The sequence below is a fragment of the Oncorhynchus mykiss genome, chromosome 12 (genome assembly GCF_013265735.2).
Source record: "Oncorhynchus mykiss isolate Arlee chromosome 12, USDA_OmykA_1.1, whole genome shotgun sequence".
NCBI classification, from domain to species: Eukaryota; Metazoa; Chordata; class Actinopteri; order Salmoniformes; family Salmonidae; genus Oncorhynchus; species Oncorhynchus mykiss.
In genome coordinates this window covers 22,620,006-22,641,221 of record NC_048576.1, presented here as the reverse complement: position 1 = coordinate 22,641,221, position 21,216 = coordinate 22,620,006, and the positions used below count along the sequence as shown (strand labels likewise).

Sequence of the window (21,216 nt, the reverse complement as noted above, 5' to 3'; positions counted from 1 at the left end):
ATCGGTATCAATGTGGACAAAGGGACTCTGGTTGTGAAAGAGAGGCGTGATAAACAGGAGCTGTGTGCCCAAGTGGCTCCATGTTCATTACATTTCCGGATAATTCTTGAAAATCCCATTGAACTTCTCCGTATTGACGTAGAGATATTAGATATTAACGACAATACTACAGTATTTTCTAATAAAGATATTCGAATAGAGATTAGTGAGGGGTCTCTTTCAGGAGCCAGGTTTCCGCTAGAGAATGCTATGGAACCTGACGTCGGAATTAATTCCATTCAAACATATTCTCTCCTACCGAGTGATCTGAAACAGCATTCACACGCATAGGGAAGAACATATGTAGAGATGGTGCTTGCAACGATGCTTGTCACGGTGAAACGATTGAGCAACATACCTTGGTGTTAACTGCTGTGGACGGTGGTAATCCACAGAAGTCCGGTACTGTTAAAATATATATAAAAGTATTAGATACAACTGACAATGCACCTGTTTTCAGTTCTGGGCTTTATAAATCCTCTATCTCCGAAGATTCTCCAAAAATAACCGTGATTTTGTGAGTCAGTTCTACCGATTCAGATAAAGGGACACGTGGCCAAACTATGTATTCGTTTTCACATGCTAGTGGCGGTTCAGATCTTTTTAGTGTAGATCCCCTTACAGGGGAAATTACAGTTACTGGACAATTAGATTTTGAGCGTAGTAAACAGCATACACTAATTGTGCAAGTAATTGATCGGGGGCGTCTATCAGATACAAGTAAAGTACTGATCGACGTTTTAGATGCCCTTTTCTAACCCGATACCCGAAGACGCACCTTTAGAGACTGTTATAGCAATGTTGAACGTTAAAGATTTAGACTCCGGTAGAAATGGACATATCAAATGTTCCATCAACCAGGATTTACAATTCCACATTAAGCCATCATCCTCCAGTTTAGTCACAGATCAGATGTTGGACCGTGAAATGATTTCTGAGTACAATATTACAATAATACTACAAACAAGACTCTGACATAGAGAATATCCGATGTGAATGATAATGCACCATTATTTGAGAGGCACTCTCTGTGATGGAGAACAACTCTCCAGGTGTTTCCATATTTCCACTAACAGCCAGTGATAAGGACACCGGCAAAAGCGCACGGATTTCATATTGTATAGATGATTCATACAAAGATGGACTTTCAGTATTCCAGTATATAACTGTCAATTCAGAAAGTGGCGTTATACATGCGTGCCTTTGATTGTGCCATTAAAGCGCAAGATGGAGGCTCACCCCCTCTGAGCACCGATGTGACTTTAACTGTTTTAATGACTGATCAGAACGACAACGCGCCTCAGGTTCTCTACCCAGTACAGACTACTAACTCTCTGGTGGCTGAAATGGTGCCTCGTTCAGCCGATGTGGGCTATCTTGTCACTAAAGTACATAATGGAGAAATAAGAACAAAACGCCGGGTCACTGATAAAGATGCTGTGAATCAAAAACTTACTGTTGTAATCGAGGACAACCGGCAGCCCTCTCGATCAGCTACAGTCAATGTGAACGTGGAGGTGGCTAACATCTTCCCTGAAGTGCTCTCAGAATGCCCTGACTTTACGCACGACAAGGAATACAATGATAACCTGACTTTTTATTTAATTTTGGCACTTGCTGTGGTTTCACTGCTTTTTATTTTTTCGATTATTGGTATAATTTCTGTGAAAATCTACCGGTGGAAACAATAAATTATTCTATAAATCTTCAGCAAACCTCCCAGTTATCCCATATTACCCTCCCGTTTACCCAGACGGAACCCTGGGAACCCTACAACGTGTATACAACTATGAGGTGTGTGGAACCACTGACTCTAGGATGAGTGGTGTGAAGTTTGCGAGGCCTTATAGCCAGAACACACTGGTGGACGTGAGTCCTATGGGGACAATGCAGAGTGAAATGAGAGATCAGGCGGATGCTGATATCGATTGAGAGGTGAGAGGGCATATTGAAATGAATATTTACTCCTGATCAGGGTTGTTTTATATGATTTGTTGGGTGTTGATGCATCTCTCTCACCATCGTCTCCCTCTCTTTCGGTCTAATGCTCTCTTCGCTCAATTACTCTGTCTCTCTTTATCTCTCTGCGTTCGTGTGAGCACAAGCGTTGTCATTACGCATGTATTTGTATGCGCTCCACTGCATCTTTGTCTTATTTATCTTCAAAACTATTCCTGTAACACATTCTTATCAAATATTTGATGACACTATGGTGGTGAATTTTGTATTACTAAATATCTAAATGTCTCACGTCAACATTTATTCGGTATTTTTAAGTGTGATACATTTACATGCCAAAACCTTAATTTCTCTAGTATTGCGATACTTTGTTTGAACCCTAGGTGCCGCTGTGGATCGCATGTAATATAAAAAACAATCACACCGTGGTTCCTCCCACAATAATGCGTTTAGAAACCCACAGAAGCACAGTAAAGTGGAGCTCCAGACGAGAGAATAAGGACCCTTGTCTGTACATTAGGTGTCCAACTGCTCTTTGTTCTGTTAATGGACGCCACATTTACTGGATTCTTGTCAAATACATTCTAGAATTTATTTTCAGCCTTAATATTGTGCTTTGGCTTCAGATTTTTGTCGTGAAATGGCAATGAGAAAGAACAGACTCTTGGAGTGGCCGTTGTGCGTGTTCGTGGTTTGCGCGTTCTCAGTTTACCCTGTGGCCGGGCAGGTCCGCTACTCCATCCCGGAGGAAATGACCTTGGGATCCTTTGTTGGAGATATAGCAAAAGATCTGGGACTGGACCCGCAACGGCTCGTAGCCGGGAGAGCTCGGATTTTCAGCGCGGGCGACAGTGAGTACGTAGGGCTGGACCGAGAGAAAGGACAATTGTTGGTAAAAGAGAGAATGGACCGGGAACAGCTATGTGCGGAGATGCCCGCATGTAGCTTCAGTTTCGATGTGATATTAGAGAATCCAATGGAACTGTTTCGAGTTACAGTTGAAGTACTAGATATCAACGATAATAGCCCCGTCTTTCCGAAGAGAGAAATTGAATTGGAAATCAGCGAGTTAGCCGTACCTGGTGCTCGTTTCTCTATCGAAAACGCGGTAGACCAAGACGTGGGCGAAAATGCACTTCAGAAATACATGTTAAACCCCACAGACCATTTTAATCTTAATGTTCAAGGTAGCATAGATGACCGTAAACACATAGAGATGGTACTTCAAAAACCTCTGGACAGAGAAAAGACAAAGCATCACTATTTGACTTTAACTGCTGTCGATGGTGGAGACCCTCAGCGGTCTGGAACAGTTCAAATTCACATCGTCGTTCTCGATGCAAATGATAATGCCCCGGCATTTAGCCAAGCTACATATAAAGCATTTGTTCCAGAAAATGCAGCGAAAGGCACATTGATTACCACAGTAAGTGCAACAGATGCAGACGAGGGATCTAGCATCAATATAGAGTATTATTTTGAGCATGCCACCAAAAGTATTCAAGAGCTATTCACAATCGACCCGATTTCAGGCGAGGTAAAAGTAGTAGGGGATATAGATTATGAAAAGAACAAACAATTTCAAATAAAGGTAAAAGCCAAAGATCATGGTGGCTTAACAGACTCATGTAGCGTCGTTATTGATGTTATTGATATTAATGATAACATCCCGAAAATAACCGTCATGTCATTTTCTAGTGCCCTACCCGAGGACTCGGTCCCTGGCACTATTATAGCCATGATTAACATCCAGGATCTTGATTCCGCGGAAAATGCAGAGATAACATGTTCCATTCATAACAACCTTCCTTTCAAGATGGAATCATCTTTATCAAATTATTACAATCTGGTGACAGAATCTGTATTGGACAGAGAGCAAACAGCAGAGTATAATATAACAATCACGGCAGTAGATGGAGGCAGTCCGCCGCTCTCAAGTAAAAAGACACTCAGTTTAAAGATATCGGATGTGAACGACCATTCACCCCAATTCCCCCAAGAAAGCTATGATGCCTATGTGTTTGAAAACAATGTCCCTTCCCGGTCTTTCTTTTCTGTGAGCGCTACAGATGCAGACCGGGGATCAAATGCTAGGGTATCATATTTCCTTGAGGATGGAAGTTTAAACGGGGCTCCACTCTCCGCATATTTGACAGTAAATTCCGACAGTGGGGTCCTTTACGCGGTGAAGCCCTTTGATTATGAGCAAATCAAATCTTTCAAAATCAATGTCAAAGCACAAGATGGAGGCTCACCCCCATTGAGTGGCAATGTGACTATAAACATATTCATAAAAGATGAGAACGACAATGTGCCTCAGGTTCTCTACCCAGTGCAGACGAGTGGCTCTCTGGTGGCTGAAATGGTGCCTCGTTCAGCAGATGTGGGCTATCTTGTCACTAAAGTGGTGGCTGTTGATGTGGACTCTGGACAAAATGCATGGCTCTCGTATAAACTGAAGAAAACGACAGACAGAGCGCTGTTTGAAATAGGCCTACAGAATGGAGAAATAAGAACCATACGCCAGGTCACTGATAAAGATGCAGTGAAACAAAAGCTCACTGTTGTAGTGGAAGACAACGGGCAGCCCTCTCGATCAGCTACAGTCAATGTGAACGTGGCGGTGGCGGACAGCTTCCCTGAAGTACTCTCAGAATTCATTGACATCACAGTGGACAGGGAATATGACAACAACCTGACTTTTTATCTGGTGTTGGCCTTGGCTGGGGTCTCGGTTCTGTTCATATTCTCCATCATTGCCATTGTCACAGTAAAAATCTACAGATGGAGACAGAATCGATTATTCTATAAATCTGCAGCAAACCTCCCAGTTATCCCATTTTACCCTCCCGTTTACCCAGACGGAACCCTGGGAACCCTACAGCGTGTATACAACTATGAGGTGTGTGGAACCACTGACTCTAGGATGAGTAATGTGAAGTTTGCGAGGCCTTATAGCCAGAACACACTGGTGGATGTGAGTTGCATGGGGACAATGCAGAGAGAAAATAGAGAGCAGGAGGATGCTGATGTTGATGGAGAGGTGAGACCCCCCCTCATACATTCACATACATTCACCCTATTCTCTTGCCTCTGATCAAGATAACATTTACAACTGAAAGATGTTAGTAGCATGGTCCAAACTGTGGTATGTTGTATTGGTGGCTGGACTACAGGCAAGCACACTTTGACCCTCTTCCAATCTGTGTAATGTCTGTCTATCTATATGAAGGGGTGCAGATACACACAATGTATCTTTGGAGACCTTTACCTTTATGATGTGTAACAGGTTCTCCTACTATATATCAGTGAAGGCACTACATGGTGCTGACTAGAGTGTTATCGGTTTCTGTGTTCATCTCAGCTTGGCCTATCAGTACCTAAAGGGCATTTGGGCAGCAGGTAGCCTTGTGGTTAAGAGCGTTGTGCCAGTAACAGAAAGGCTGCTGGTTTGAATCCCTGAACCAACTAGGTGAAACATCTGCCGCCGTGCCCTTGAGCAAGGCACTTAACTCTAATTGCTCCTGTAAGTTGTTCTAGATAAGAGTGTCTGTAAATGTAGAGGTATTAGTGAGGCCAGATGGCTCATCATCAGGCAGCCTGTGATGTCATGATTCTGTGTTAACCTGTTATAATTTTTTCCTGATATACACTGCAACACCGTGACTATGATCCTCAGTTGATTACTCTTTTCCCTTCTTATTTACCCCGCAGGTGTGTAGTTAAAAGAGCATGTTATAAACTCACAGTATCAGTTTCCTTAGGTCTCTTCTGACTGACTGACTGACTGACAGACTGATCGACTGACCTGACTGATCGACTGACCTGACTGACTCACTGCTAATACTATCAAGTCATTGTTCTGAGGAGCCTTCTCCTTGCTCTCTCCCATTGATCTTCCCTCTCTCTCGCACTCTCTCTCTCTCTCTCTCTCTCTCTCCTGCCCCTCTTTCTCTCATCTTCCATCTCTCTCTCTCTGTAAAACACCATAGCACTTGGACACACTGACCCACTTTCCCGCTCACACACTACTCTAATAATCTGACATACTGCAGTAATGGGCTTATAAGTCTCTTCTATCAGACTCTGGGCTTCGTTCCACAGCAGTGTTACACTCATGCCTGTATAAACACTGCACCGGCTCTGTATTCAGAATGAGTCTGTCTGTCTGTCTGTCTGTCTGTCTGTCTGTCTGTCTGTCTGTCTGTCTGTCTGTCTGTCTGTCTGTCTGTCTGTCTGTCTGTCTGTCTGTCTGTCTGTCTGTCTGTAACCTAGGTCACTACTTGTCAGTCACAGTAGTAATGGCTGACAGGTTGTAAGGATTTTTAGATTAGAGCATGTTAGTGAGAGTTAGAGAGATTTCTCATCTGCCTGATATCCGCCAGCAACAGCGTCACATCTTTGCCTCCTGTTTAACCACAGAATCCTGCATAGATACTGAGGTATTAGATGTGTTAGAAAAACTTAGGACTTGTTTTATGGTTGTGTGATTGAGTGTTTGTGGTTATGTTCATGTTAGGGTCCCTGTCCCTGAATGTTTGCTGTTGGGTTCACGAGAACAGCAGATTTAGTTATTCTGTATTGGTTGTTGTATTCAGGTGACTTCAAGATTTACAGAGAGAGCTGTGTGACGCAGTCACTAACTCTCCTCTCCAGCATCCCAGAAAGATTCACCTTAAGGACATGCAGGTTGTCATGGTAACACTCTGCAAACAACAAGTGCTGCAGATTCCTGACAGAAGAAATGTTGGTTATACGGTGGAGGACTTGTAAATAATACACATGATGGTCTTGTGCTAGCGCATTTGCAAGTGCAAAGAAAGAGCAACAGAGACAGAGACAGAGACAGAGACAGAGACAGACAGACAGACAGACAGACAGACAGACAGACAGACAGACAGACAGACAGACAGACAGACAGACAGACAGACAGACAGAGTCAGACAGACAGACAGAGACAGACAGACAGACAGAGACAGAGATGGAGAGAGTCAGACAGACAGAGACAGAGGTAGAGAAAGAAAGAGACAGACATAGAGACAGAGAGAGACAGACATAGATAGAGACAGAGATAGCGACAGCGATAGAGAGAGACAAACAGACATGGAGAGAGAGAGTTGACAAGCAGAGCCACATCTCTTCTGTCATTTAGTCTACCCCTAACTTCTTGTGTGACATGCCACTCAGGCCAGCTGCCTGCATACTCCTACAGTTACACAAAACACCATGATGTTAGGAAGTGGGCTGTAGTCTGTTTGTCCTGACTATATTCTCATTGCACTGGCCTGTTTAATTGCTTCACAATCCAAAACTGACCCAGTTGGACTTGTGTGTAGTTTGTGAGTGATGAAACACTATGTTGTGTTCCATTTTGTTTCCTCTGTAACTATCCATCAACCAATCTGTCCTAACCCCATTACACTGTTGCACTTATTTAATATTCCAATGTACTTATACAACCATACACCTGTAATTACATGCAATCGTATTCTTGTTTATATCTCTGTCCTTCTCTCAGACCTTCACATCATCACAAGCACTCACTTTCCCGTATCGGACCTGGGCGTCCTCAGTGTGTGTGTATTTGTCTGTTTACCAGCAAGTGACTGGGTTGTGTATTAGTGGTGCTGAGCACACTGTGTGGAGGCAGAGGGAGGGAGTGAGGTGTTGTTGTTCATCATGCAGCAGTAGGAGGAAGGCTGTGGGAGGCAGGTTTCACTGCAGCACTCGCTTCTGTTCCTCTTCAGTTCAATCAAAGTATTCTCTTCAGATTAGATGTACTGTACTGTATATGCTTACATACACCTAGATACACGGAGTCACAGGATCTATTCGTTTAGAAAGTCTATCTTGCTCTCTTCCCCCCCTCTCACTCTCTCTTTGTCTCTCTCACTAACTCACTCAATCTGTTTCTCTATTTTGTCTTTCTCAATCTCTCTCCGGTAACAAAAAGCTTTTGACTATGTCACATCCGTATCCATTTCTACTCCCCATAGCCCTCTAGCTTGGTTCAACACCACAGCTTAATACAGTGAGCTATAGACTAGATGTGTTTTTACAGAACACTTGTCCACAGTAAACCCTGTCCTTACAGAGACTGTGTTTGACAGTAGACCTCTGGCTTTACTCTTATAGCTTTGGATTTTCCTGAGCTATATGTAATAACAGAGAGTTAGAATGCAATGAAAGTGTGCTATGCTCATCTTTAATTATGAACATACACTGCACACAGCCCATCAACACTTAATTTGCACTGCAGCCTTTCCCTTTGGCTCAATCCTTCGAATTGAATGTGTTTCTCTGTGTGTGGTTCTCAGACAGTTCTCAGACAGTCTTCCACCCCACCCTTTCGCTACAACACAGAAGCAATAACATATTCATTTTCAGGAGGAGAGGTGGGATGTGTTGCCATGACGACTGGCCGAGTCATGGTGAAGACTGTACCATTCCTTAAGAATTTTTGGGCGTGGGGGGGTGCAGCTAAACCTCTGTGGGGTGTTTGGTGGAAAGGCACTGGGAAGCAACCCCTGCCATGGGCCATGTTTCAGTCTTCACCAGCCCTAACCTGCAGTGGAGCAGGGCAAGGTCAGCAGGAGAGGGAAATGTGTGTCTGAAACTCTCTATCTTTTTGTCTGCGGGTATATTACCCTCAGTGAAGATGGTGTTGTTCCTGGTGCAGGTGTTTGTGAAGATTGTGATATTTATTACAAAAACATACTCTCCTCTGTTCACTAGTGGATTACAGAGATATTCACACCCTTGCATATCTAACCATGTTCTGTTAGCTATTGTAAGGACCAAACACAGCAAAACAAGACAAATAACATGCATAATTGCTGACATATTATAAGATACAGTATATTTTGTGTTTGGTAATAGCAAACGTGTTTCTTTGGTTATGGTAAACATGCTTGTGTTTCCCTGGATGGCATTCAGGCACCAACCTCATGATTATAGGCCCCTGAATTTTCCCTGACAAAGGGACCTGACCAGGAAACCTCAGGGCCCTACTCATGAAGCATAAGGGGAACATGAAGATAACACTAGTATCTCTCTCTCTCTCTTTCTCTCTCTGTCTCCCTCTCTTTCTGTATCCCCCTCTATATCTCTCTCTGTTTCTCCAACTCTCTTCACCCTCTCTTGTCACCCTCTCTATCTTTCTCTCTCTCTCTCTCTCTCTCTCTCTCTCTCTCTCTCTCTCTCTCTCTCTCACACACACACACACACTTAGACCAACATAACATGCAAAATAATCATGTTTAGTATGAGTATGAGTTGTAAAGGGAAAGATCAGCACTGTTCATCATAAATATGTCACAAACAGTCCTACAGATTTTGACCATCTTATTATTGGTTGACATTGAATTATCTCATTACTGAGAAAGGAAGAGAGAACATTCCCATGAGCAGTGTATGAGATAAATTAAAATATATGTAATGAATGTGTTGGTACCTGTATAAATCACATCTTCCTTTGGGTAAAGGACCATTCAATCATTATTGTTATGTACCATAGAAGGGGCTTTACATCTTGTTTATGTATTCAGCTATTGAGGCCCCACTCATGAATGATAAAGAAGTATCTGGTCACGTGACAAATGGTGGCATGAACTGCAGACATATATATATATATACGCAGTTCCTTGAACATAGCGGTTTGGGGCCATTTAAATTAGTATTCTTCCTCAGGAAATGCTACCAAGCTGTGTATCTAAGAAAGTATATTTTCAGTTAGCTCGTGTTTTCCATTCCAGTGAGAGGAAACAGGAGCGCATTGTTTATGCAACTCTCGTGCTGCCTGTTGTCTGCCTCATGCACCAGCGTGAGCCGTCCGCGTGTGTGACGCTGTCCACCCGCGTGGTGCTGAAATGCTCCGCTCGGTCTGTGCAGCGCGTTTGGGTCTCCTTTCTGCCTCAGCCATACCTATTTTCAGGGATTGAATAATGTTGTCCTGCAGCAGTGGGTCCTATTCTGCCTCTGATCATCGTGTGAAATACGACTATATTTATCTTTTGTCGGCCTGGCCCATATTACATGACACTGTGAAATGGTTAATGAGCATGATTCATAATTTAAACGTTATTTTCATCTAACACTGTAATTCGAGCTCCCGCAGTTTCCAGGGAGATTTAGATCATCTATGTCCCCTGGTTGTAGCCTATTGTCGTTAAAAATCAGTGTGGACAAATTGATATTGTGACACATAGTTTAAGGACACAGATAGGACAAATCTATATAGCCTAAAGACACAGATTTACATTATCTTTGCTAAATACTTCCTCAATCAGTTAGATAGGCAAATTAGAAAAATTATGAAATACACTGAGTGTACAAAACATTAGGAACACCTTCCTAATATTGAGTTGCACCCCCCTTTGCCCTCAGAACAGCCTCAATTCGTCTGGGGCATGGACTCTACAAGGTGTCGAAAGCTTTCTACAGGAATGCTGGACCATGTTGACTCCAATGATTCCCACAGTTGTGTCAAGTTGGCTGGATGTCTTTTGGGTGGTGGACCATTCTTGATGCATACGGGAAACTGTTGAGCGTGAATAACAGAGCAGAGTTGCAGTTCTTGACACACTCAAACCGGTGAGCCTGGCACCTACTACCATACCCGTTCAAAGGCACTTCAATATTTTTTTTGCCCATTCACCCTCTGAATGGCACACATACACAATCCACGTCTTAACTGTCTCAAGACTTTAACATCCTTATTTAACCTCTCCTCCCCTTCATCTACACTGATTGGAGTGGATTTAACAGGTGACATCAATAAGGGATCATAGATTACACCTGGATTCAGCTGGTCAGTTTATGTCATGGAAAGTGTATGTTTTCTTCATATTTTATACACTCAGTGTATGTACTACCGCTATGTAAATACACACTACTAAATCGTGTGTGTGTGTTCGTGTGCATGCATGTGTGCGTGTATGTGTGCGTGAAACCTCTATCCTCCTCTTCACTTCCCTCTCTCACGATCCTTTCATTCCCAGCCCGTTACTCCCCCCTCCCGTTCAGATTGAGCAGGCTACTGCGGGGATGAGCGAGACTGGCTTCCTGCTCCTTATGACGCGCTATGAGAACACCACTCTGTGCTTCACTCTCATTGCCACACGACGGCAGAAAGAGTACAGTAAACGGAGGGCTTAAAAGGATACAGTTCTGCTAAAATAATAATATTAATAATAGTACTATTAATGATAATAAACATAATATAGGCCTATATTTGCATTCATTATTTATTATTTAATTAAGCATTTATAGAATTACCACATCTGTTTAGTAAAATAGCACCTTTATTACTTCTGAATCAAAGTAACATATTTTATTGTGAGTGAATACATTGTGCTGCTCATATGTTTCTGTGTTTTAAGCGTTCTTCTCCAGTGTAAACATAGTGTGCCTTTAAGATCAAGTGAACCAGTGATTGGTCTGTAGCAGAGTGTTTTTTGCACCAATACTGTGTAGAGCCATACAAAGGGATCTACTCCCTCCCCTTAGCCTCAGCATCTCATCCCTTAGCCTACAATGCTCTACAATGCTCAGATGTGGGAGCTAATCATGCACTGACTGGAAACAAAACACAGTCTGTTTGAAATTCGTGGAAATGTTTACGTGAATAATTTTTATTTCCATATTGTGTGATGGTATTTCCTGCGAACAGGAGACTGACTGAATGGAACAAAGGACAATGAGTATTCGTGGCCTTTTGAGGTGGCAAATGTTCTGGATGTATCAATATGTTCTCCTGTGGAATACAATAGAGTCACAGATTCGATACACCATACCTGAGGAATTGAACGTGGGCTCTGTTGTTGGGAATATAGCTAAGGACTTTGGTTTGGGAATACCTGAGCTTTATGACCGTAAACTAAGGATAGCCTCTGATGCTGGTAACTAGTATTTCAGTGTGGATTTGGAAAAGGGTGAACTGGTTGTCAATGAGAGGATAGACAGAGAGGAGTTATGTGGAGAGAGCGTCCCTTGTATGTTACCATTGGAGGTTATCGTTGAACATCCCTTACAGCTGCATCGCATTGACATCGATATACAGGATTTAAATGATAATTCTCCGAGTTTCCTTACAAATGAAAGGTTTTTCAAAATAGCTGAGTCTATCACTGCAGGTGCGAAATTCACAATGGAAAGCGCACATGACCCTGACGTAGCCTCAAACTCCTTACGGTCCTATAGTGTCAGTGATAATGATACGTTCTTGTTAAATGTGAAGACCCAAGATGGCACAAAAATACCAGAGCTTGTGCTAAAGACTTCATTAGACAGAGAGAAGAAGGCAGTTCATAAGCTCGTGCTCACCGCTGTAGACGGGGGGAATCCTGCACGATCTGGCACCTCTGAAATCACGGTCATAGTGTTAGATATTAACGATAACGCACCCCAATTTGAAATACAATTTTATGATGTATCTGTCGCTGAGAATACACCAGTTGGCACTACGGTTCTAAACGTCAGAGCAACTGATTCTGACCAAGGACTAAATGGAGTGATCGAGTATTTCTTTGCAGACCAAACCCCCGATACAATAATGTCATTACTTGATGTTGATTTTAATACTGGAGATATAACTATCAAAGGGCAGCTTGATTATGAACAAATACATTTGCATAAATTCGACATGATGGCAAAAGATAAAGGCAATCCACAAATGGAGGGACAATGCAGTATAAAGATAAAGATAGCTGATGTTAATGATAATGCCCCTGAAAATATTATAACCTCACTCACCAGTCCAATACCGGAGAATTCTTCCCCTGGAATGGTTATTGCATTGATTAGCGCTAAAGACTTAGACGGTGGTGAGAATGGCAAAGTAAAGTTAATCATGACACCGGGCTCACCGTTCACCCTGAAGCCCTCCGTCTCCAACCATTACGCACTGTTGACCAACGGCCCATTAGACCGAGAGACGTTCCCGGAGTACTATGTTGTCATAACCGCAGTTGATTCAGGGTACCCACCTTTATCTACAAAGAAAACCGTGACTGTGGAAATCTTAGATGTAAATTATAACCCTCCAGTGTTTTCCCAGCCCTCGTATACTGTTTATGTTAAAGAAAATGGCACCCCGGCATCTATCCTGCGCTCAGTGTCCGCCTCTGATACAGACATGGGTGAAAATGCCAAGATCTCCTATTCTATATTAGACTCTAAAGTACAAGACGTGTCAGTCTCCTCCTATATGTACATAAACTCCGATAACGGCAGCATCTACAGCATGCACTCGCAAGAGGCAAAGGATCACGGCTCTCCATCTCTGAGCAGCAACGCCATATTTGTATCATGGACCAGAATGACAATGCCCCCGCTGTTATTTACCCCTCCGCTGTCATGGCCTCTGTCTCCCATCGGAAGATGCCCCGGTCCGCTAAAGCAGGCCATCTCGCCACTAAGATATCGGCAGTGGACGCAGACTCGGGCCATAATGCCTGGATTTCCTATAGGCTGGCAGAGGCCACAGACTCGTCTCTGTTCAGTGTGGATCTTTACACAGGTGAGGTGAGGACAAAACGCACTGTTTCAGAGCAGGATGACTCCTCTCAGAGGCTGCTTATAGAGATGAGGGACAATGGGGAGCCGGTCCAGTCCACCACAGTCACAGTGAATATACTGTTAGAGGACTGGCTACACGAGCCCATATCGGAATACCGCCAGAAAACAGCAGAGCCCAGCAGGAGAAACAGTAAATTCACCTTTTATTTGATCATCTCTCTGGCGTCAGTGTCCGTCTTGTCTTTTTTTTGTTTTCTCATCTTAGTGGTGAAGTGCGTTAGAAACAGTAGGAGCAGCTCGAGTTGCTGTATCAGATGGGCTGACTCTGACGGATACAAGAATCCCAAAAGAAACCTGCAGATCCAGCTCAACTCTGATGGCCCTATTAAGTATGTGGAGGTTCTGGGAGGCCAATCATTTAGGTCGTGTCTCTCTCCAATGTCAGAGTTCAGTGACTTCACCCTCGTTAAGCCCAGCAGCACCATTGACTTTAAGGAAATGTTAATCGTGCTTGACGCATCTTTACCTGATAGTACGTGGACATTTGAGAGCCAGCAGGTGAGCATAGACTGAACGAAGTGCTAGACATCCAGCCAGTACTCATCCCTCAATTTTTCATAGGAATTGGGACAGTGCAATGTTATTTATTTATCAATGTGGTAGCCTACTTTGCGCATATGTTTGCGTCAATTTCAAATATTTATTGAATGACTCAATTGACGAAAACTGTTACTTTCGTGGCAATTATATAATAATATCTATATTGTTTAAGTTTCTAGTTGTGGGGACTCATTGAATTTGTCTCCTGGTGGCAAAAAGTTTTACCAGATTTATCAAAGCTTTTGCACATTTTTTTCTCCCGTAAGACCAAGAGAAAACGAAGATAAAGTTGTATTGTCTATTATTATTACCTCCCTCATCCTTTCATTTTTATTTGTGCCTATTCATCTTTTATTTCAGTGTACATAACTCGTTTTGATGTGTGTGTGTGTGTGTGTGTGTGTACTTGTGCGTGTATGTGTTTGCCTGCACGCGCGTGTGTAGCGGATGTGGCCCAACTATTGAGAGTCGCATCCTGCAATTGGAGAGTTTCCTGCCTTTGTTTGGAGACCCAGGCACCTCCTCTGAAAAAGTGTCCTTTCAGAAGCTACAGGACCCTTGCGCGTGGAAGGGAATCGGTGTTACCTTCTTTTTTATTTCCTTTAAATTATCATATTTGAAAGTAATTGTAGCTCTTGGAGCGTTATTTTTGTTACTGCGTGGTTCAATGATAAAATAGGATATTTCCCCGAAATGAGGAGTTGAACAATCTGAGTTTTGGAGACAAGAAGAAAGGCCTTGGGATGGCCGGTGCTCTGGCTCTCCTCTCCGCTTTATACAGCGCATCACTTCCTGCTGAACTTTCTTATCCCGTATTGGAGGATTTAAAACCGGGGGCCTTTGTCGGGACATAGCGAAGGACTTGGGCCTCGGCGTACTAATTCATGTGAACGGAAACCCACAAGTTGTCTCTGAATCTTTTGCCAAGTACTTTGACGTGAACGTGAGTTTTAGCAATCAAACAAACTATGGACAGAGAACGTATTTGTGTATTAACGTTGCCATGTTCTCTTACTGTTCAACTTGTTTTTCAAAACCCTCAGGAATTACACGGTTTTGTCATCAAAAAATATTTATCTTGAAGTGTCTGAGGCTACCGCAACGGGCACTAGGTTTCGTTTGGTCAGCACACCGGATCTAGATGTAGACATGAACTCATTACGCACATACATCCTCAGTCCTAACGACTTGTTCATATTGAAATTTGAATAAAAAAGTGATGGCAGGAAATCCCCCGAGTTATTACTGGAGAAACCTCTGGACAGTGAAAAGCAGTCAGTATTCCACCTGCTGCAGTCAGTATTCCACCTGCTGCAGTCAGTATTCCACCTGCTGCAGTCAGTATTCCATCTGCTGCAGTCAGTATTCCACCTGCTGCACTCAGTATTCCACCTGCTGCAGTCAGTATTCCACCAGCTGCAGTCAGTATTCCACCTGCTGCAGTCAGTATTCGCACCTGCTGCAGTCAGTATTCCACCTGCTGCAGTCAGTATTCCACCTACTGCAGACAGTATTTCACCTACTGCAGACAGTATTTCACCTGCTGCAGTCAGTATTCCACCTGCTGCAGTCAGTATTCCACCTGCTGCAGTCAGTATTCCACCTGCTGCACTCAGTATTCCACCTGCTGCACTCAGTATTCCACCTGCTTCTTACGGCTGTAGATGGTGGACAACCTGAGAAATCAGAGACTCCTTCTGTTCTTATTAATATACTAGATGTCAATGGCAATGCTCCAGTACTTGACCAGCTAATGAAAACAGCTAGTTTGTTGGAAAACGCTCCACCAAGCACATTATTGACTAAACTCATGGCATCTGGCTCTGATTCTGGTCTTAATGTGGAGATATCTTAACTCTTTAGTAAGTACTGATCCGAGTGAAAGGAGAGGTGGAGTATGAAATGGCTGACATTTATGACATCACTGTGCATGCCAGAGCCCCCGCCATGGAAGGCTCCTGTCACATTCAAGTCAAAATCAATGACAAGAACGACAACAACCCAAAGATAATCATAAATGCATGATCTAAAGTGGTCCAGGAGGACGTATAATCAGACACTGTTATAGCCTTCATCACTTGTAGAAATGGGGAGGTTGACGTCCGCATTCCCTCTGATCTTTAATTTTGGTTGATACCCCCTCTGAGGAGCACTATGCCCTGGTTACAGATGGCCCTTTGGACCGAGAGGCTGTGACTGAATACACCATCACAGTGACAGCCACAGACTCCGGCTCCCCCCCTCGCACAACAGTCCATTGTGGTCGCTCTTCCAGGTGTAAATGACAACGACCCCTCTTCTCCCAGTCCTCCTACTCTGTTGATATAGCGGAGAACAATGCCCATGGTGCTCTCATCCTGACTGTGACTCCATTCGACCAGGACCTCGCCCAGAACGCCCACCTCTCCTTCTCCATCCTGGATGTTGAGGTGCAAGGCTCGGCCTTGTCCTCTTTGGTCTACATAAACTCTGAGAACGGCGACCTGCATGCCATTCGTGCCCTCGACCATGAGCAGGTGAATGTGTTCTAGGTGCAGAGCTCCAATGTGACCATGCATTTATAAAATAGACTTAGGATCAATTTTGATCTTAAGTATGACTTATGCAGAAAACCACTTATAAGTAGTTATTTATACAACTTTACATTGACATGGGAATGTCAAAAGTCTAGACTTGATGTAGGTGATTTTCCTGCTGGTTATGTATGGATATGATTTTTTTCCCTTGCAGTTTGATGTCAGACCATTTATTTTCCACATCAGCCACAGTTCTGTCTTGCTGCTCCACCTGGTTCACTGCAGCGGCGACACACTCCCAAGATACCTGTTTGGCTTTGTTTGTCAACCCACTATTTAGTCCAGCGAATAATACGTGTTGCCTGTCTTCAATCTCCTCTACCATCGCTGTGATCTCGTCTTCCAAAAAGTTAGCTTTTCTCTTTTGATCCATGGCTATTCCTGACTAAACCCTCATTTGCGCTAGCATTCTATAAACGGAAATTGCGGATTGTAAGGCACGTTCAGGTGCCGTCAATTTGAAGTTAATTTGAGATTTATAGATCACAGTAAGTTATACATAAGTTACAAATGGGCTTCTTAGAACCTGGTTAAGCAAGGCTTTTTATGCTCAGTATCTTTTATGAATTCAACATAAACACACTGTCGGAAATGATCTTAAGACTAAGTTCAAGTATAAATCTAAGAACATTTTTATAAATGAGGCCCCTGGTCAACAGGGTGGTGTGTGGGGACCCAGACAGTGGGCACAACGCCTGACTCTTCTACAGCCTCTCTGGGAGGGACGCAGGGCTCTACGATGCGCACAGCCCATAGATTTGAAGAAGAAGATGCTACGTTCAGTGCTGGTGCAGGACAGTGGCAAGCCTGCTCTCTCTACCAGTGTGCCAGTCAATATCACTGTGTCTGAGAAGGGTGCAGACACGTCCTCCCAGCTCAGCAGGGCTCTGGCCTTACCCTGGCTCTGATTGGCTATCTGGCCTGTGTCTCGATTGTGTGTTTGGTGACAAGCATTAGTGTGGTGATGCGCTGGATGAGATACAGAGGCTACCTGACTTGGTTGGGCCTGGGCCCCAAGCAGGCCCTTCACTCCCACTCTCATAAAGACCTCCACCTGCAGCTCAACACGGACAGGTCGCTGCGCTACATGAAGTTGGAGGGGGGGGGGGGGCAGCAGTGACAGGGACAAATGCAATAGCAATGCAGCCTATGTGAGGGCTCTCTCAAACTAATGAGATAAGACCGTGGCAAGACTTAAACGTAAGAGTGCATCTCTGTATGTGTGAATGTGTGTGGGTGTTTAGATGTTAAACTACTTGTGGTTACCTCTCAGGAAAATACTTAGCGATTTAAAGACACTTGTGAATTCTCAGGGAAGTACAGAATGTTTTGTTTGTGATTAAGTGCTTAAATCCCAGTGGTGTATCCTCTTGTCTGCCAGGGGGAGACTGAATATTTCATATGACTGCGGGGGGAACGATCTCTGTACTAGACATGCTATTACACCGAGGGTGTTCTCACTCAACATGTGTTCGTTTGCACAGTGACAGGGATGGGGAGGGACATGGTGAGTAGGATGTGGGGGTATGTGGCAGTATGGGTCATAATAATGAGGATATTGAGGTCAGCTGTTGACCTTTGACTGCTTACTGAATGAGGTAAAGCTAATAGATTGGGGTTGTTGCATTGAACCTATAGCCAGTAGCCACCACTCATGACCTCACCAAACAGAGTGCCTGACTTTCTCTCTCTCTGACTTTATGTGACTCATCCCTTTAATTGGCAACTCCCTGAGTCAAGCCTCAGTCATAAATAGATGGAAATACACCTTCATAGAGAGGAGAGTTTTTTGCTGTATACTATTCACATATTTGACCTGCTTTTAATCAGACCTATATTTGTCATATATCGCTGAACATATCTGTTTATTGAACTTCATGACCCCTTGTTGCTTCATGTGAAAGTACAGTAATAACTCCTGCATGGCACATCACCCATTCATAGAGAGTAGTCCAGTGTATGAGAGTATTACAGGCCTGGCCGTAGGGCTTCGCTAGGCTGCAAGCCTGGCAGGGCTCAGTCTGTGTAATCCAGCCCAGGGTTTAGAGGATCAGTGGGGCAGGGCAGAGCTGCAGATTACTGCCCCACTGACGGACTCTCTCGCTCTCGCTCTCGCTCTCGCTCTCTCTCTCTCTCTCTCTCTCTCTCTCTCGCTCTCTTTCTCTCTTTCTTTTGGCTTTGGTGTCTCTCTCCCTCAGCCTGGCTTTGGCTAATGATCCAGGGTTTGGAATGATATATTTCCTAATCTATAGCAGATATAGCTTGAGTGGAAAAGTCCTTTGTCAATAAATTGGGAGAACTGTGGTTAAATATTTAGCACTATTAAGCTTGTTTTGAAGTTGCTTGTAACAGGAGTATGTTTGATCCTTCCTCTCAGCGGACTCACTCAAGCACGTCACTGGCAAAATAGTCTGTTCAATAATTCACATGTTCTCTCACACTGCTTTCTCTATCGCTCTCTCTAGCACTGTCTCTTTCCCTCTTGTCTTCTATCCCATGTGACATCTTGTCTCTTCTTGGCCCACTGAAGGACAAAATGGCTTCCAGAGCTGATGACTGAAGATGACATGCCATCAGTGGCATTCTCTAACAGTATCTCCTCTCTCTCCAGCAAAATCCACCCAACAATGACTGGCGCTTAAACCAGCAGGGACAGAGACCTGGACCCAGTGGGTAGGTGTTCAGCTTCTTTGAACATATACATCACACGTACACACACACACACACACACACACACACACACACACACACACACACACACACACACACACACACACACACACACACACACACACACACACACACACACACACACACGCACACCCTCATTCCTATACACATTCACAATTTAATTGAATTTCCACAATGTGAATTAATAATTTGTGCCTACGATATGCATTCCATTGAAAGACATGAAGACCTAGGCAGTTGTGTGTTTGAACAGAAAGTACACATTGGTGCCCCACTACTCTCCACACAGATCCAATAACACTGAATAATGGGCCATCTCATGGTTGTTATATGGTAGTTGTGATAGTAGTTGTGAGTCCTTCAGTAGTAGTTGAGTAGAAGTGATTAATACTGTAGATAGTGTGATGATTGTTTCGTTGTCAGTGTGCTTCCATAAGAAATCAATCAATAGAGATCGGATGACTGTTGTGTGGGTGAGGTTAGAAGTACGCTAGAGTAGAGGTAGGGTCAGCCCTCTGGTTGTGGTAGTGTTGTGAGTATAAGGCCTGCTTTAGTTTAGCAATGTCTTTCACACTGTATTGTCATTTCAGACAGTAATGGTAGATGTGACTTGCTGCCTCAATTGCTTTTGTAGAAGATGCTTGGATTATCTGATACATCTTGATTAACAGGTTGTGGCTCTATTGGTGGAGCAAATGTTGAGCGTCTGAGTGTCTTGGAGTTATTAGCCACTGATTGCATACTGTATCATTCAAAGAAAGTGAGACAGTAGATTCCTTAACGTTATTAGTCATTGCGCAATTTCTATTTTGTGGCGGCACAAAATAGAATGTGACACACCATTGTATTGTAGTTCCTTTTCTAGAAACTGAAAAGGAACCTTCTTGGCTAATGAAGGAGTCCATCTGATTGGCATGGGGCTGAAGGAGTGATGGCCAGAACTGTTTCCCTGTCTGTGTTTCAGCACATACAGGTACAGCACCAGCACCCAGGAGATATGGACACCGTACGGGAAGGCGAGGTAGAGTGGAGTAGGTAGAGCAGAGTGGGCTGTGCTGAGTGTGCAAGGTGGCCCCCTGGTCTTATACGTGATGCTGTCTGACTGACTGTAGGCTTGGTGCAGCTGTGTGTAGTCAAGCCTGGCTTCTGGCTTTTGAGTGTGTGATAATCTGTACATGCTCTTGCGGTCTAGCTGTGTAGCTGAAATGGGTTGAGGCTTTGTGGTGTTTGTTTTATACTTTGGGTTGTTAGGCTTCGCTGAACTGTGTAGTTTGTCCTTTAATTCGTAGTGTAAATTTACGTGTTCCTGTGGTTCTGTCGGTCTGTCTCTGTCTATCAGTCTGTTTGTGTGTGAGTGTATGTGGTTTTGCTAGCGTATGTGTGTGTTACTGACTCCCCTATGGCTGTAATGAACCCAGCAAACTAAAATCAACGTATCTCCCCAATCCTGCATTTCAAATTTGAACATATTTGATGGGTAAATTAAGGGATTGAGAAGAACCATATAATATCAGATCATCTTCAGCCACTCTCCAATATAAAAACATGCACACATTCTCTCGTCGTCTCCCTCTTTTCTTCCTTTCTCTCTGTCTCTCACTCTCCCACCCACACAGTAACACACTGCATGTGTACAGGACACATAGCATCCAATCAGCTCAGTTAGTCCTCACTCTGTGTGATTGAGTGTGTGTGTGTCAGCTTGCGTATTGTGGATCTGTGCTACCTAATAACATCTATAGCACGTCTTGCTCTAAGGTATTCTCCCAGCGTCCATATTGTCTGTGCTCTGTGATGCTTCGGGACCACTGCCCACTCAAAATGGCTGCTGGAG

The 21,216-nt window shown here is 43.7% G+C and overlaps 1 protein-coding gene and 2 pseudogenes across 8 annotated transcripts in view; all 3 read left to right on the top strand.

Annotated features, from left to right (window-relative positions):
• The window catches only part of LOC110536820 (protocadherin gamma-A5), a 46,623-nt gene that overhangs the window by 13,259 nt on the left and 12,148 nt on the right, over positions 1–21,216 (top strand). For 3 of the 8 annotated variants that reach the window (XM_036937229.1, XM_036937227.1, XM_036937228.1), the window contains exon 2: positions 19,303–19,364. Coding sequence is in view for 5 of the 8 variants with exons in the window: in XM_036937222.1 (XP_036793117.1) it covers positions 2,639–5,041; positions 19,303–19,364; positions 20,347–20,403 (2,522 nt within the window). In the remaining 3 variants the exon portion in view is untranslated. Of the gene's footprint in view, positions 1–2,434; positions 5,042–13,161; positions 14,074–19,302; positions 19,365–20,346; positions 20,404–21,216 lie in introns of those variants that run through there. The other 5 variants (XM_036937225.1, XM_036937226.1, XM_036937222.1 and 2 more) reach the window with 4 other exon arrangements.
• LOC118937649 lies at positions 3–2,233 on the top strand (annotated as a pseudogene).
• Positions 15,315–16,678, top strand: LOC118937648 (annotated as a pseudogene).